The following is a 13,718-nucleotide window of genomic DNA, read 5'->3' on the forward strand; positions in this document are numbered from 1 at the left end:
GTAAATGGTGTCTTATCACGTAAATATTAATAGACTAGGCTCTTGTGTTTCTACGTTTTATCTGAGAAATTGATTTTCCTTCGAACACACGCGTGTCTTCGTGACAATATATTCTGCTTTGCATTGTTCCAGAACTTTAACAAGGAGGCAACGGCACCGCCCGAAATGAGCGTGAAGCTTTAAATAAATACAAAATGGACATTTATGCACATATTGTATATTTAAGAACGTTTTTATACCTCATTCAAATTAAATATCTATAATCCCATCAGTCACTGAGAATATTATAAAATGAAACATAAACGATGAATTAAATGCGCAGCAATTTCATTTCTTATTTAAAAACAAAGAGATGTCCCTAATCTTATCTAGTCCTTCGTTTAGCTCTCTTTAGACGCCATGTGCCTCATCAGGTTCCCTATGAACTTTTCCATCTTCTTCAGGTCCTGCGCTATCTCTGTCTTGTACTGCAGGCACTATGACAAAAAAAAAGCATACGATTGTAGTATTTAAATACGTGTTTAGTAAGTACGAGGTGAGTCGCTTTAAGGGTGGCACTTACCGTTCGATTATCTGTAAGCTTTAGACATAGAACACCTTTACTATGGCAATATTTCATTGTGTACCGAGCCTGAAACAAGGAAACAATAAATTATAAACTTATATTTACGAACCTATTTATGAATATAATGCCTGTATATGTAAATCTTAATCATCATAACTGTAAACTAATATCGAAATAAATGAAAACTTTATACAGTATCAAGTGTCATTACTTTGTATCCTAACACGCTTAAATTTTAAGTATCAAATAGTTTGAATGATTCCTTCCATGCATAAACGCAAGAATCTTCATTAATTTATGGACCAAGACGCGCTATCATCCCTTCATTGTTGAAGGCTGCGAATCGACGCTATTTGACGCGCGGTAAGTTATAAAAATTTGTATATTTATTACTTTTTTTTTGCATTTTGAAGATAATAAAAATCGCTTACCGAGGTATTACAATTCATTAAGCAATCATTCCGATGTTAATATAACTAATTTGTTATGTTTAAAAATGACGGAATTACATTCATTTTGAGAGTGTCCAAAAACTGTTGAAGATACAAAAAGCAAACGTAACTAACGAAAACGAAAACTCAACTATATTCTCAATATTCAATGCAGGAATTAAAAATTAACCAGATCGGCAATGAAGAAATCTAACACATTTCTGCATTTTTTACCGACGACGCTTTAGTGTTCACGAACTGAACAAAATTTCGAAACGCTATTCCGGACAATTTTGTTATTGAAATAGGTGCAAAATGATTTGTAGAGCCCCGGCAAAAGACTCAGGACCTCAGATTAGTAATAATTCCTTTATTTATTTGCTATTGCTTATGTACATTATTATACATACATTTTCAACCACAGGGTCGTTTAAATATTTATTTAGAATTCTACGCTGCTATCTCAAATTCGTTTAGTTTATGAACTGTAGGGGATATCCGATTAGAAAGAGTACGTGATTAATGGAAGAATTCTAGAACGCGTCTTTTAGGTCAGAAAACAGAATATATTATGCATTGTACAGAGAATGTAACAAAGCCTTAGCAACTAATAAATATTTAAAACAGAAGAACAATTAATTATAAAACATTAATAACACACTTCATTCATTCGATAAATTACAAAGTCGCGCGCAAACAGGCATACCACATTCAAACACGAAACCCCACAGGACCAAGAAACGCTATAGCCATCTAGCGGCGAAAAGTACGACCGAAAGCAGCATGAAAATAAGCTATTAATTGGCAATTTTCGATCAGACTGTTTCCTTTCATATCCTGGCGTATGCCTGCTCTTACATCAAAATATTCCCATCCCTCCCCTGGCACTGGCCAGTTTTCACGCTCCAAATTTTCCATCCGTTGCCACGCATTGGCGTGTTTTCACGTTACGATAGCACAGAAGGTATTGACCCACACGTGCACTCTAAGGGCATTTGAATTCACTGCCAACTGCAACGTAGATTTCACCAGATTTCATCTATATAAATGATTTTTTGGCACTATAGCAAATAAAATGATCTTATTTGCAGAACATATTCATACTTTTTCAGTTTATAATAAATAAAGATGCAGAAAAGAAGAAAATTTGGACAATTATTTCCCACCAGGCACATGTGAAATAAGCTGGAAGACTTGAGATGGCGCTTCCGATGCCTCGCTGTCAAGAGTTAATAAATAATACTCCACCGGCAATACAGAACGACTCTTTTGATTGTAGCGTATTCAATATTTAAAGTAACCTTCCATCTATTTTTTGCTGAAGCAGTTCATACATATTCCGCTTTATAAACGGGGTATCAAGTTCGCTGGTGTCACCGCTAAACTGGCTACAGCATTTCTTGGTTAAAATTAACAGGAGACATACAGATCCGATAAAATCCCAAAATGTCATTAATTACAATTGTACACGTGTATAATTCAACATTACTTTCTCGTTTGTAAAATTAGTTGAAATAAAATATTTTGTTTACTTCGAAGAAATGACGTGTCACGTTGAAGCATCAGTCAACCCATATAATGTAGTAAATTGTTTTAAATTATTGAATGAAATATGTTAATCTAATAAAATTATTGTAAGCCACGGAAGGCGTCCCACATTTATTCGTTGGAATTATAGAAAAATTAATATAAAATGAATTAAAACTCACCTTCATTGGATTCTGAAGGTATAACCTCTCTGCACCCTTTTCGAACTCTTCCCACGAACTTAAATATGTCATTTTACTCACTAATTAAAAAAAAATAGTACAGGCAAATTTATATGACAGCAGTCTTTTTATTATAAAACTACAAGCTTGTTCAACGCATTGCCAGAAATGATGGTATTTATCAAAACAGAAGTCGTGTTGGAAGCGAAGCAACTGCTCTGCTGGAACCTGGCGCAAGGATTGCGAAACTTCATGAGCATTGCTCAAATTCATCACTAGAGGGCTACCAGTAACAAGAATTTCTTACAAGTTCGTTATTACGCTAAACACCATGAAACAAGACTTCCAAGTTCAAACGTTCGCGGGTTTAATATAGGCTTATAACTTTGTATGAAATATTTCAGCATATTATTGAAATGAGTTACTAACTTAGTTTGTGAAGTTATGGGAGACGGTAATTTGGACGTTTGTATTCTGATTTCACTGAATTCACATATATGAAGAAAATGAAAAAACGCGATAACCTTAAGGGCTGATTTCATCCCCTCAAAGTGAATTTCAGCAGAAAAAAAATTTCTCCTTGGATACTCCAACACCCTCTATATTTATACGACGTTTCATAGAAATCAGAACTGTCGGATTGGAAATGTTTCCTTGTCACCATGGTAGGAGTAGGAATACCGAAATCGCGAAGTGTTTGGGTTCAGTTAGTTTGACCTTGCGCCGCAGTAGGACTCTTCCTGCGGTGCTCAAACATTTCCGTGCTTGAGAGTCACTTTTACGCCGGTTTCTTTTGAAAAGTAATGATCTCTAATTTGAATGTCAACATTTCAACATAAGTAGAGCTTTATATATAACAAAACTCGATAATAATAATAATTATTCAACCTCAGTTTACCGACAGTACTCGGCAATAATGAGTACATTTTTTTCTAATTTTGTGAAAAATACAGTAGTAGTATTACAAATTCGAATATTTTTTTATAATGTCCTCTCTGCTTCAATATCGCGCAATTATTAAACTGAATTTATAAAAATGCGTTAATTTTTCTACCGCTTGGATCGTGCGCCATGTTGTGTATGTGCGCAGATTTGTGTGCATGATTGTGCGCATGATTGTGCGCAGAAAGCGAATAGTTTGAATTTAATAGCTCGTGTGATTTGTACGTCGAAAAGTGCGTTAAGTGATTAGTGCTGCAATTAATCAACATGGAATACTTCGGAAGAAGAAATTGTTGTGGGGCTATTTTCCGGCTCCGAGTTTATGAAGAAATAACAGGAATTCAGGTAAGATTTAATATAATTTTAGCGTATAAAGTTATTCGTTCGGTCTCAAAATTATGACGCAGTAATGAGTGCGGTCCACTTAAGCCCAAATCGCCCGAGGTTTTCGTTCCACATAGCGGCCACTGGCGACCACGGTCTTACTTCATGGATTGAACGCACCCCGGGGCCCAGGCGATTACGAACCCCGTTCCACTAGACTTTTCGCCCGCAACGCTCACAACAGCTCATAAACAAGTGGAACGGAAAATTCTTGCGGTCATGGGCGCAGGCGTTGTGGGCAAACCGAATGTACGGTTATGAGAAAATTAATCTGCAAATTCGCGTGGTACTGTAGATTCCTACTATATTATAGATTAGGGTTTGTCGGTTTACCGAATGCACTCAGTGGCACCTTTTTCACCATTCTTAGAGTCCTTTTTATTTATTGTTAATTCAAATATTACAATATACATGCAAATAAATAAAAAATACAATTTTAAGCGCAATTGTAGTCAAGTACTTTAATTAGAGCAAACTATGCTTAGTGCGCTGTATATTTTTAATATTGAATTTAGGCATTTAGAGATTGAAGAAATAAAAAACTAACTAATGATATATATTTTTAAGCATTGGTTTTATTGCGTGCATCTTTGCAAATAAATAGTATTACAAAATAAAATTCACGATACAAAAGGCATCTCGTTAAATATTGTCGCAAGCGCTTTCATCTGTTACAAAAGATGCTTGAACACCGATTAAAAACAATTCTATAAAAGAAACAAGTAAAATTAAGTTTCTTAAATTAGTTACTATGTTAATACGAACATCATCTTTTTTAAGAGGTAGACTTTATGGAATGTTCAAGTAAAATTGGCATTTCAACGCTCTACGTTTGTGTCAGCACCATTAGCATCATTAGTAAGTTAGAGTTAAATGCTCTGTAATCGTGTAAAAATAGTTTGTAGCAGCCGTGTTCTCTAACAAGTACATCGTATTTGTATTTTTTTAAAACACAAGATAAAATATATATAATATGATTTTTTGTACTCTCGGTTATTGAAACATTTAAAATCGTTTATAGTCAATAAGAAATAGTAAAAATACTGATGAAAATAGCATTTATAGTGTTATCCAGTTTTGCAATATCTACGTCCACAATGCGGTCGGCATCATGCCCTCTACTGTGCCAGCAGCAGGTTTCAGATCCTCATTGCACAGAAAGTTTATTGGCATATTTACCAAATGACCCTAAAAGTAAGAAAGCTAGAAATTTCGCAAAAGTAATACTTATCATAATTCTTCCGATTATTTGTACCTTAATTTTCTCAACCATTTCTTGAGCTAAATGGGGGTTCGACGAACAAAGTGATTCCTCATCTTGGTACTGTTTTAACATGGAAAAATTGACCACTTTATCCGTGGGAATGCAGTGAAATACTTGTTCATATATTTCCGTATTCTGATTGCTTCTAGCGCACCACACGTCTCTATAGAACGACTTCCTAATTAGATCCGTGACATCTATTTCTTCATTCGTCTTGAGTAGCCCTAAATGTTCCGAAATTAGTTGCTTCCGTAATGATCCCGCAAATTTACCGCAAGGGAACGGTATGTCGTTCATTCTTCCGTCATCGAACTCTCGATCCTGCAATCATGCAGCGATATGAAATAGGTCAAGTTTATATGTAGCTCGTAAAGGATAAGGTTCACCCGTTCGATGCGGATTTCGACTATAGTTCACGCATTAAAAAAAATGTATTCTCTTGTACTGTGATAAACATGTAAAATGCAAAAAAAGTTGAAAATTAGAAACTTTTTTTATCGATGTAAAATTAACACTTTTCAAGAGTCGGTCGGAAATTTAGATACACAGCAAAAGGGATAAATTCATGACCGGGGTCAATAGTACATACATGAATTATTACTGCAATCTCACTGTCTCTTGTCGCTACCATACTTCTGTCATTAATATTAGCTGAGCCACAAATGACCGTATTGTCATCTACGATTAATAGCTTGCTGTGGACATAAATTAGTTCCGTCACCAATGTACCATTTAACATTGCGTGTTGCCTTAAACCGTGGAATGTAATGTACTCCCTAGGGTCTTCTATTCCTGCTTCGATAAGTCTGTTCAGAATAGCATCTTTGCCCCTATTTGTAAATGAAGAAATATAATACGTAAAGTTTAATTTCAAGCTGGTTTCACATGCTATATTTACCGCGATATCGAAGCATAATTCCAATGAGTTATAGCACGTAAGGCTGTACCACTTGGTCCTCCGACTTCCCCTTCGAAACCTGGTAGTAATGGCATTACAACAAATACCCTGAACACTGCGCCTTCCCTGTGGGCTCTTATGATTCGTTTCAATAGAGTTTCTCCTATGCGGTTTCTCACAGCAGTTCGTTCCACAGATGCAAGTGTTATAAAGAATTGATTCTCTATGTATATGTATCTAAAAGGGAATTTGAGGAGTAAGCCTTTAAAGTGCACAGCAGCTACCTGTAAAAGTTAACTTTACCTCTCAGCTTTACTGATAGCGTTTATATAAGCCTCCTGTATACTTCGCTCTATTGTTTCGGAATCGAGGAAACCAGCAGACCAAGAGCTAACTGATCGCAGCACTTGACAATCGACATTGTGCAAAGCATCCTTTTCAATAAATGGCGCGTAGCTTCTGCAATCGTTGTACGATTTTGGAAGTAAAAATGGATAGCTTGGGTTCAATTTTGCCTTTTCCATCTATAAGCAGAAATTATGCGCATGTTATTCTGCGATTAAATTATCGAAAGCTTGTAAACCTTTACCTTGATTGCATTCCAACGCTGAATAAAGTGTCGAGCAATATCCCTAGCTGATGCGCCTTGCACCATAACTCCCATATCGTGCCATGGCATTCTGGGAGTTGTGCCTCTATCTACTAAATCTTGATAGGGTTTTTCGAGATCGTTGAAATCTTTAACAATAAAATTCGTGTAGTCTTTTCCAAGCCATAGTTTAGCTGCACCTAAATACTCTGTAGACTCTTCTTCTCCGTTATATATCATTGGCTCGCAAGTTTCAATTGGAGTTAACATCGTACCACTGAAAATGTTTCAATAACTTCTTAGCAACATATAAAATTTGAAGTATCACATTTTTTAGCCAGAAACATGTTTACCTATCTGCATCATCTTCATCGCTACTTCCTTCGTTTGGATTATACACCATGTTGATCAGTTCCTGCCTTTTTAATTTTATGTTTTGCCTGACTTTGCCCACAGTATCTTTTGCCATATTGAATAGATTTTTCCGTTCTGAATTTGGTGTATTACATTTCATGGTATCGATATCTTCCGGTGTCTGCATTAACAGTAAATCCTCGGGGCTTAATTGTGGTAATGTTAGTGGCGTTATTGCTTTGTTTCTTCCCATATGCCTTAACAAGTAAATTTATTTGTCCAATTTCAATCCACTTTCTCTCGCCGCAATTCACGAAGAATATTAATATAAAAGACTTACAGCGCAGGTATAGATTTTGTTGTAGCCATTACGATTGTATTGGTTGCAATAGCTAATGGTAGTAAGACGTGCTTCTGTGCGTTAGTACACTGTATCTTTTTACTGCTGGTATTAGTGAATTTACCTTTGGATGGGATATAAATGCTAGAGTGATGAGTCGAACCTACGATTAAAGGGAATGTAATTAATTCAGTGGCGATTAAAACTGCAACTGTATAATTTCATTTACCTAAATCGATTAATCTGTGTTCGTTATTATCCCATCGGCCATAGCATAAATCAATGCCACCGACAAATGCAATGCTTTGATCAACAACTACAATTTTTTCATGATGCGCCCAAAGAAGCACACCCACTCTAGCATGATCTGGGTGACGCAGTACTTTTATATTCTCTGGACATTTCTCGACAAGACGTTGTTTACTGTAGTAACTGTTTATGCCTAGCGCGACTTCTACTTCCTTATAGATCATTACAAACACCTTTACCCCATCTAACTAAATAAAAAACTCATTACTCTAAAGAAGTATTATAAATCTTAAGGGGGTGGGTTACCCTCAAAATTTTAGAAAATTGGTTTTAAGGATGTTTGCATATTCCGCTAGCTACATCTTTTCTACGTATTTTAAGCGCAACCGGGCCCCGAAATTCTGAAAAATGAAGGATAACGATGTCCAACTTTAAACGCGATTTCCCAGAAACTACGTTTTCCAAAACGGTGAACATAAAATCTCGAAAACTGCTCGAACGATTGAATGAAAAATTACAGGGAGTTGCAGGAAACTATTCCCCTCCATGTATTGGGAGCACATTTTCAATATAAATTTAAAAAAAAAAAGATAAAAAATATTTTTCCTACAAAAAAGGAAAAAATCAGAAACATCAACATAAAAATTGTATTAATTTGTTTAACAAAATTTTGCTTCCTGCACAAGATAGATACTGTCTTACAGATTATAAAAATGCCTTTACTTTGTGTTTTAGGTAATTCACCTGTCCGGAATCGTGTTCACCAGCAAACGGTGCATCGCGTACACGCTCTCACATTTATATTTACAACTTATTTTCCTATAAATATATTTAAAATTTTCTTTTTGCGCATTGAAGCCAACAAAGTGACGCTGGAAAAGTAAAACAAGAATTATCTCTATATTCATTTATTACTTCAGAATGTGCGTTTGAAGAAGGGCCTGATTTTGGGCTGTTGAGGGTAACCTACCCCCTTAATGGATATAACAAGTCCTGATACAATAGCTCGGTTGAATGAGAGTTATAAAAAGCAATCCTTTATACTTACAGCTTTTCTTTGTAAGATCTTATCCAGTCGCCAATAATCGCTATTAATTGCTGGCCTTTTCATATAAATCTCAGGTGATAACCACCAGTCTGCAATAAAAATTTCTTCCTTAGCATTTTCTAAGGCATCTGCGACGGCGGACATGTAACTTGATCCATCGACAAACCAAGTGGCTGGTATAGATGAACGATAAGGTGCGAACGAATTGTGTAGATTTGATTGTATAAAGTCTCGACCTGGAGTGATACAATTGAGTTGCTTAAATTCTAAAATGTTAGATTTTCTACTACTCCAATAACTTACCTTCTTTGTTACTAACTTCTTGAATAAATTCCATCCATTCTTTGGCTTTTCGTCTTGTCCAACACTTGATTACTATGTGCCTACTAAGATTCACTATTTGCATACCGTTTCTTAAACCTGTTGTATACATTCCGAAACTAATTCCAAAACCATTATCCATTAAAATTACTGATTTAATGCTACCATCTTTAGGCCTAATATAGACGATAAACGTATCCTTAACAACAAGATGTCGAGAATGCCATTTCCCACACAGATATGTACAAAAATTATTGCATTTAATACAACACACGCCCTCGAGCAGACCGCAAAAGTTACATCTACTTTTGGCACCCGATCCAGTTCGTTTCAAAATCATTCCTTCTTTGCCCTTCATTCCCAAATCTGCTATGAACGATAAATGCGAGATCTCTAAAAAATTGATCTGAAAAGTATTCCACACATGTTTATAGGTGTTATGCTTGTTAGCTACTGATAATCCATCGACTTACAGTTTCAGGATGAAGCAAATAAAGTTTAATTTGCAATAAATTAAAGAAGTAGTCTTCTAATACTTTCTTCCTAAATTCCAGCTGCTCGTAAGGCACTAGAACGTCGGGCTTATTTGGAAACCTGATAAATATTATTCGCTTTATTCTTCTCATCCACGGGGAAAATGCTTCTTACGAACGAGCGTATGAGCATACCTTGGCAGAGCACCAGAGCGACCTTTTCTTTCCTTCGCGCCTCCTAAGCTTTTCAAACTGTGCCTCCTCTCTTTGTGACTTTTGGATGGGAAAGGTATATCTAAGCTAGTACGGTATATTTTCAATTGATTGTGCAAATTCTGAATGTGCTTGTACCGTTTCTTAATGGTCCACGTAAACGGACCGTGTCTAAATTCTATCGTGTACAGATTCGGGTTCAAAGGATGTGTTGTTACGCTACGCTCGTTATCTATGATCTTCACATGCACCTCCTTGCCAGGAATAAATATATTACGGTTCTGACTTTTGAATTTCATCGGTAAGTCATGTATGGCGGAGAAAGGAATCGCGTCAAGGTGCTCTAATGATTAACAAAAGAAGACAACACACAAGTACAGTTTATTAAGATACTCAGAGTGGCGAGTCAGTTAGTGCGTGTAACAGACATCGGGGACAGGACGAATGATTAGAAACAACCTACCTGCGGTATCAGTGTCTTCTGTGTTTTGCGCACCCGCACTGCCATCGTTTTCGCTAAGCGTGATTTCCAACGATTCCGGTACGCATAGCGCATCGTCGAACTCCGGGTCTTGAGAAATAGAACGATCTGCAGTTCTCTCTTCGCTTGACATGTTGCCAGACATTATTCCTACTATATTACAAGACCGAAAATGTATACTAAACGCGTGTAGTTAAGTTGAATCCTTGAGGTGTGTAAGATACCGACACCTTAACACTCTCTTCCACACAATTGGTTCCATTAAGTGGTCACTGATGCGAAGAACTTATGCAGAGAATTCTGAGGTGGATTAGGAAATGTAAGGAGCTGATCGAGGGAAATGAAAAGACATAGGGAACAGTTTAGAGACATAGGTATATTTCATTAGTACACAGGTGGAACACAATTGATTGAACAAAGGACGTATTATGACACAGAAGTCTTGGATTTTCTTGACTCAGAAGAAAATCTGACGCACGGGGAGGGGTCTGGAATGTTGGCTATAAATCTAGTTAAGTGTAATTTACCGCAATGAGAATGAATTTCTTGCGGAGGTTTTTCGAGATCTATGATATTTAGCATGTAAATGAAGATCACAGTGACAGATGCTGCCAACGTTTCTATCGCGATTCTTCCGCGAAAGAAAAATGGGCATCATTTTAATAATTGTATGATATCGTAAAAGGATACGGGTTATTTATATTTTAAATAGCACATGTCACAGTAGTGGGATGGTAAATATAAAGTACTTCGTTCCATAAGCAGTTTTTGAGATAATGAATCTTATATGATATCGATTTAGTATATAAGCTTCTCCGATAATTCCATTATCGTAGGAAATTGGCGGAATTGATTACACGCGCGGTGTGATCGATGTTCATTATATATGACACTTCACGTCACCACATACTTAGTATAAACTCGATACGTATTTTCATAGATCATAGTGATCTAAGAATGTACATCCTATCGGTATAGTAGACACGCTCTATTCCTACGTGCGTAATGTTAACACAAAATTACAATAATTATATTTCTAAACTTCAATGGTATATTTTCCATTCATTATTGATCTATAAAACTTTCTCTCCTATGTTTTTGTTGTTCTTTATGCTCATTACAATGATCTAGGCGCGATCACTCTGTTTTACCGATAGTTGTAGGAATCCTGTAACGCTAACCAAGCAAGAACTTTCATTCGACTTTCTTCTCGTCTACGAATATTTTACTTTTGACAATTAGGTACTTTTAATCGTTAAAAAATTCTCCTTTAATGCATTTAACTCTTGGGTCTTCGATCCATTCGTGTGTGCAAGTACTTGTGAATAAATAACACAAAGAGGAACTAATCACGGGACTCGGTTATTCATGGTTATGTTGCATAATTGCAGAAAAGTTTCTAGCATATATCACGTCTCAATTGCCTTCTCACTTTCTTTATACGTGCATACTGATTGAGCTATGAATTTTATACAAGTGTAATAAAATATGCAAAACGTATGCAGGGTTTATTTAAAATGAAATCGAAAGGACAATTTGAAAGCCTGCAAAAAGTCCACTTTTTCTTTCGTGCACTTCTGAACGACTGTTAATATTTATATCGCTTAAAACTGCTTGAAGATTCATGTACACCGGTATCAGTGGTATCTTATCGCTGACTAAATGTCGAATGAAAGTGATTATTCTAGATACACGTACCAACACGAAATATGCAGTACTTTTTCAATTTCAACGATTTCGTTTGCAATCATAAAAGATTCGTTTATACAATTCATTTCGAGCGTTTTTCTTCTTCGCGAATTCCAAGGAAAATATTAAAATTCATTAAAATATATTTTTGCAAAAAAGAAAGTGGCACGATAAAAATAATTGCGTCCCAATTATCTACGTTGTTAACAAACATGCCGGATTGTGCAGACACGAATAGTCTGCAGCAATCGTTAATTCGGAATCACGATTCCCCACAGATTTCTCCCGTTAATTTTTGTTCTACGAAATGATTTCTTATCAGAGCTTCTCAACGTTGAGTACTTCGTTTTAAGTGAGAAAAATTATGTTGCTTCCACTTAAATCGAATGGAATTGAAATTGATGAAATTAAGAGTGTAAGAGAGCTCTTATTGTTACTTTAATAACAATCGTGTCTACTCTATGCGTGGCGTCGATATCAGGCGCAGGGAAAAGTGGAACGCTTTACAAAGGGTTCGAAATCGTGTAACCTCGTTCTGTGCTAGTACCACGAGCACGTGAAACGTTGCGTTCGCAATTCGAGAACGATTTTTCTTTATATTACGGAGTATAGACAGGAAACGAGCAAACCGGTCGATTATTAGACGGCAAATGTTCGGTTTTGTGATCCACTTTCGAATTGGCACACAAAGCATCGATTTTGTTCCTGGATTAGAATGTCAAGGGAAAGCTGCGTAATGTGCACGTAATGGAACATTCATTTAAGAACAAAACAGTCTTTTGTTTCTTCTTCGTATTGCAGACTTACAAGGGAACGCAACTTTGTGGGTTTTGGAGCGACTCAAAACAAGAACAACGGTGTGTTTCATTTGGGCCCTATCGCCCTTTAAGGGGGCGAAAACTAACCTCAAAGTCAAATTGACACTTCCACTTTTTCGCGTATAACTCTCAAAGTACAACAGATAGAAAAAAATGTTTCAAACAAAAGTTTAATGGTGCAATAAGCGCTACAAACTTCCGTTAACAAAATTTTGGAAAGAGTTAAAAAAAAATATATAACTGACGAAAAAAACTCTTTTCAAAATTTTGTTAACGCAAGTTTGTAGCGCTTATTGCACCGTTAAACTTTTGTCTGAAACATTTGTTTCTGTCCGTTGTAGTTTGAGAGTTATACGCGAAAAAGTGGAAGTGCCAATTTGACTTTGAGGTTAGTTTTCACCTCCTTAAAGGGCGATAGGGCCCCGATGAAAGGCACCGTTGTTCTTGTTTTGAATCACTTTAAAAACCCATAATATTGCGTTCTAATCGGTGAGTCCGGGTTGGCGGTGTGCCCTTGTTAGGCACGCTCACGATTCTCTCCGTTTACTTTGTAAATTTCTCACATTTATACAAGTTTTATACAATTGTAGTTTGATAAGGAGCAGTTTATTTAAATTCGAAGACTTGAACATATAGATTACAGGGGTTCGGGGGAGAATCTATGATCAAGTTGAAGTTTCAAAAATAGACACTGTGTTTCGATATTGTACCTGATGTGTATCTATGAGTTGATTAGAAAATTAAAAAAGAATTTACCTCGTTGCGACACGTATTATCTGCCCGTGTCATCTATGTCCCAATTAAGATACATCAGACCCATATGAATCAGGACCGTTTAGAAATTAGATTACATTCTAGATCTCACCGTGATTGCGTCAGCTGAAGTTCTAGATTCTAGAGCCACATTAGACTTGTATGCAAATATTTGAAATTTGGTGACGTGTTTTCTG

General features: G+C 36.2%; 4 protein-coding genes across 8 annotated transcripts in view; 2 read left to right on the plus strand and 2 right to left on the minus strand.

Moving 5' to 3' along the window:
* LOC143372794 (band 4.1-like protein 4) overlaps nucleotides 1-371 on the plus strand; it is a 125,625-nt gene extending 125,254 nt beyond the window's left edge. For all 4 annotated transcript variants that reach the window (XM_076819344.1, XM_076819343.1, XM_076819345.1 and 1 more), the window contains one exon: nucleotides 133-371. In XM_076819344.1, the coding sequence (XP_076675459.1) occupies nucleotides 133-169 (37 nt within the window). In that variant the 3' untranslated portion in view covers nucleotides 170-371. The remainder of the gene's footprint in view (nucleotides 1-132) is intronic.
* Nucleotides 200-2,951, minus strand: Srp9 (signal recognition particle 9). The gene is made up of 3 exons (XM_076819365.1): nucleotides 2,706-2,951; nucleotides 563-631; nucleotides 200-476 (listed from the first exon to the last, which is right to left on the minus strand). Exons 1-3 carry the CDS (start codon nucleotides 2,775-2,777, stop codon nucleotides 381-383), a joined length of 237 nt encoding a protein of 78 aa, XP_076675480.1. The 5' UTR covers nucleotides 2,778-2,951; the 3' UTR covers nucleotides 200-380.
* An 891-nt stretch (nucleotides 2,952-3,842) lies between these two features.
* Nucleotides 3,843-13,718, plus strand: part of LOC143372791 (uncharacterized) — an 82,904-nt gene continuing 73,028 nt past the window's right edge. Inside the window, exon 1 of the mRNA XM_076819326.1 lies at nucleotides 3,843-3,992. The gene's annotated coding sequence lies outside the window, so the exon portion shown is untranslated. The remainder of the gene's footprint in view (nucleotides 3,993-13,718) is intronic.
* On the minus strand, nucleotides 4,589-11,320 carry Pld (Phospholipase D). Of its 2 annotated transcripts, none has more exons than XM_076819508.1 (15): nucleotides 10,952-11,320; nucleotides 10,244-10,414; nucleotides 9,763-10,123; nucleotides 9,568-9,688; nucleotides 9,077-9,500; nucleotides 8,774-9,009; nucleotides 7,706-7,973; nucleotides 7,477-7,639; nucleotides 7,136-7,393; nucleotides 6,783-7,059; nucleotides 6,497-6,717; nucleotides 6,194-6,430; nucleotides 5,885-6,125; nucleotides 5,287-5,616; nucleotides 4,589-5,219 (listed from the first exon to the last, which is right to left on the minus strand). In XM_076819508.1, the coding sequence occupies exons 2-15, from the start codon at nucleotides 10,404-10,406 to the stop codon at nucleotides 5,118-5,120; spliced, it is 3,402 nt and encodes a 1,133-aa protein (XP_076675623.1). In that variant the 5' UTR covers nucleotides 10,407-10,414; nucleotides 10,952-11,320; the 3' UTR covers nucleotides 4,589-5,117. The 2 variants fall into 2 exon arrangements, with proteins under 2 accessions (XP_076675623.1, XP_076675622.1); XM_076819507.1 differs by having other exon boundaries at nucleotides 10,244-10,440; nucleotides 10,952-11,319.

Source organism: Andrena cerasifolii, chromosome 9 (assembly GCF_050908995.1).
Source record: "Andrena cerasifolii isolate SP2316 chromosome 9, iyAndCera1_principal, whole genome shotgun sequence".
NCBI classification, from domain to species: Eukaryota; Metazoa; Arthropoda; class Insecta; order Hymenoptera; family Andrenidae; genus Andrena; species Andrena cerasifolii.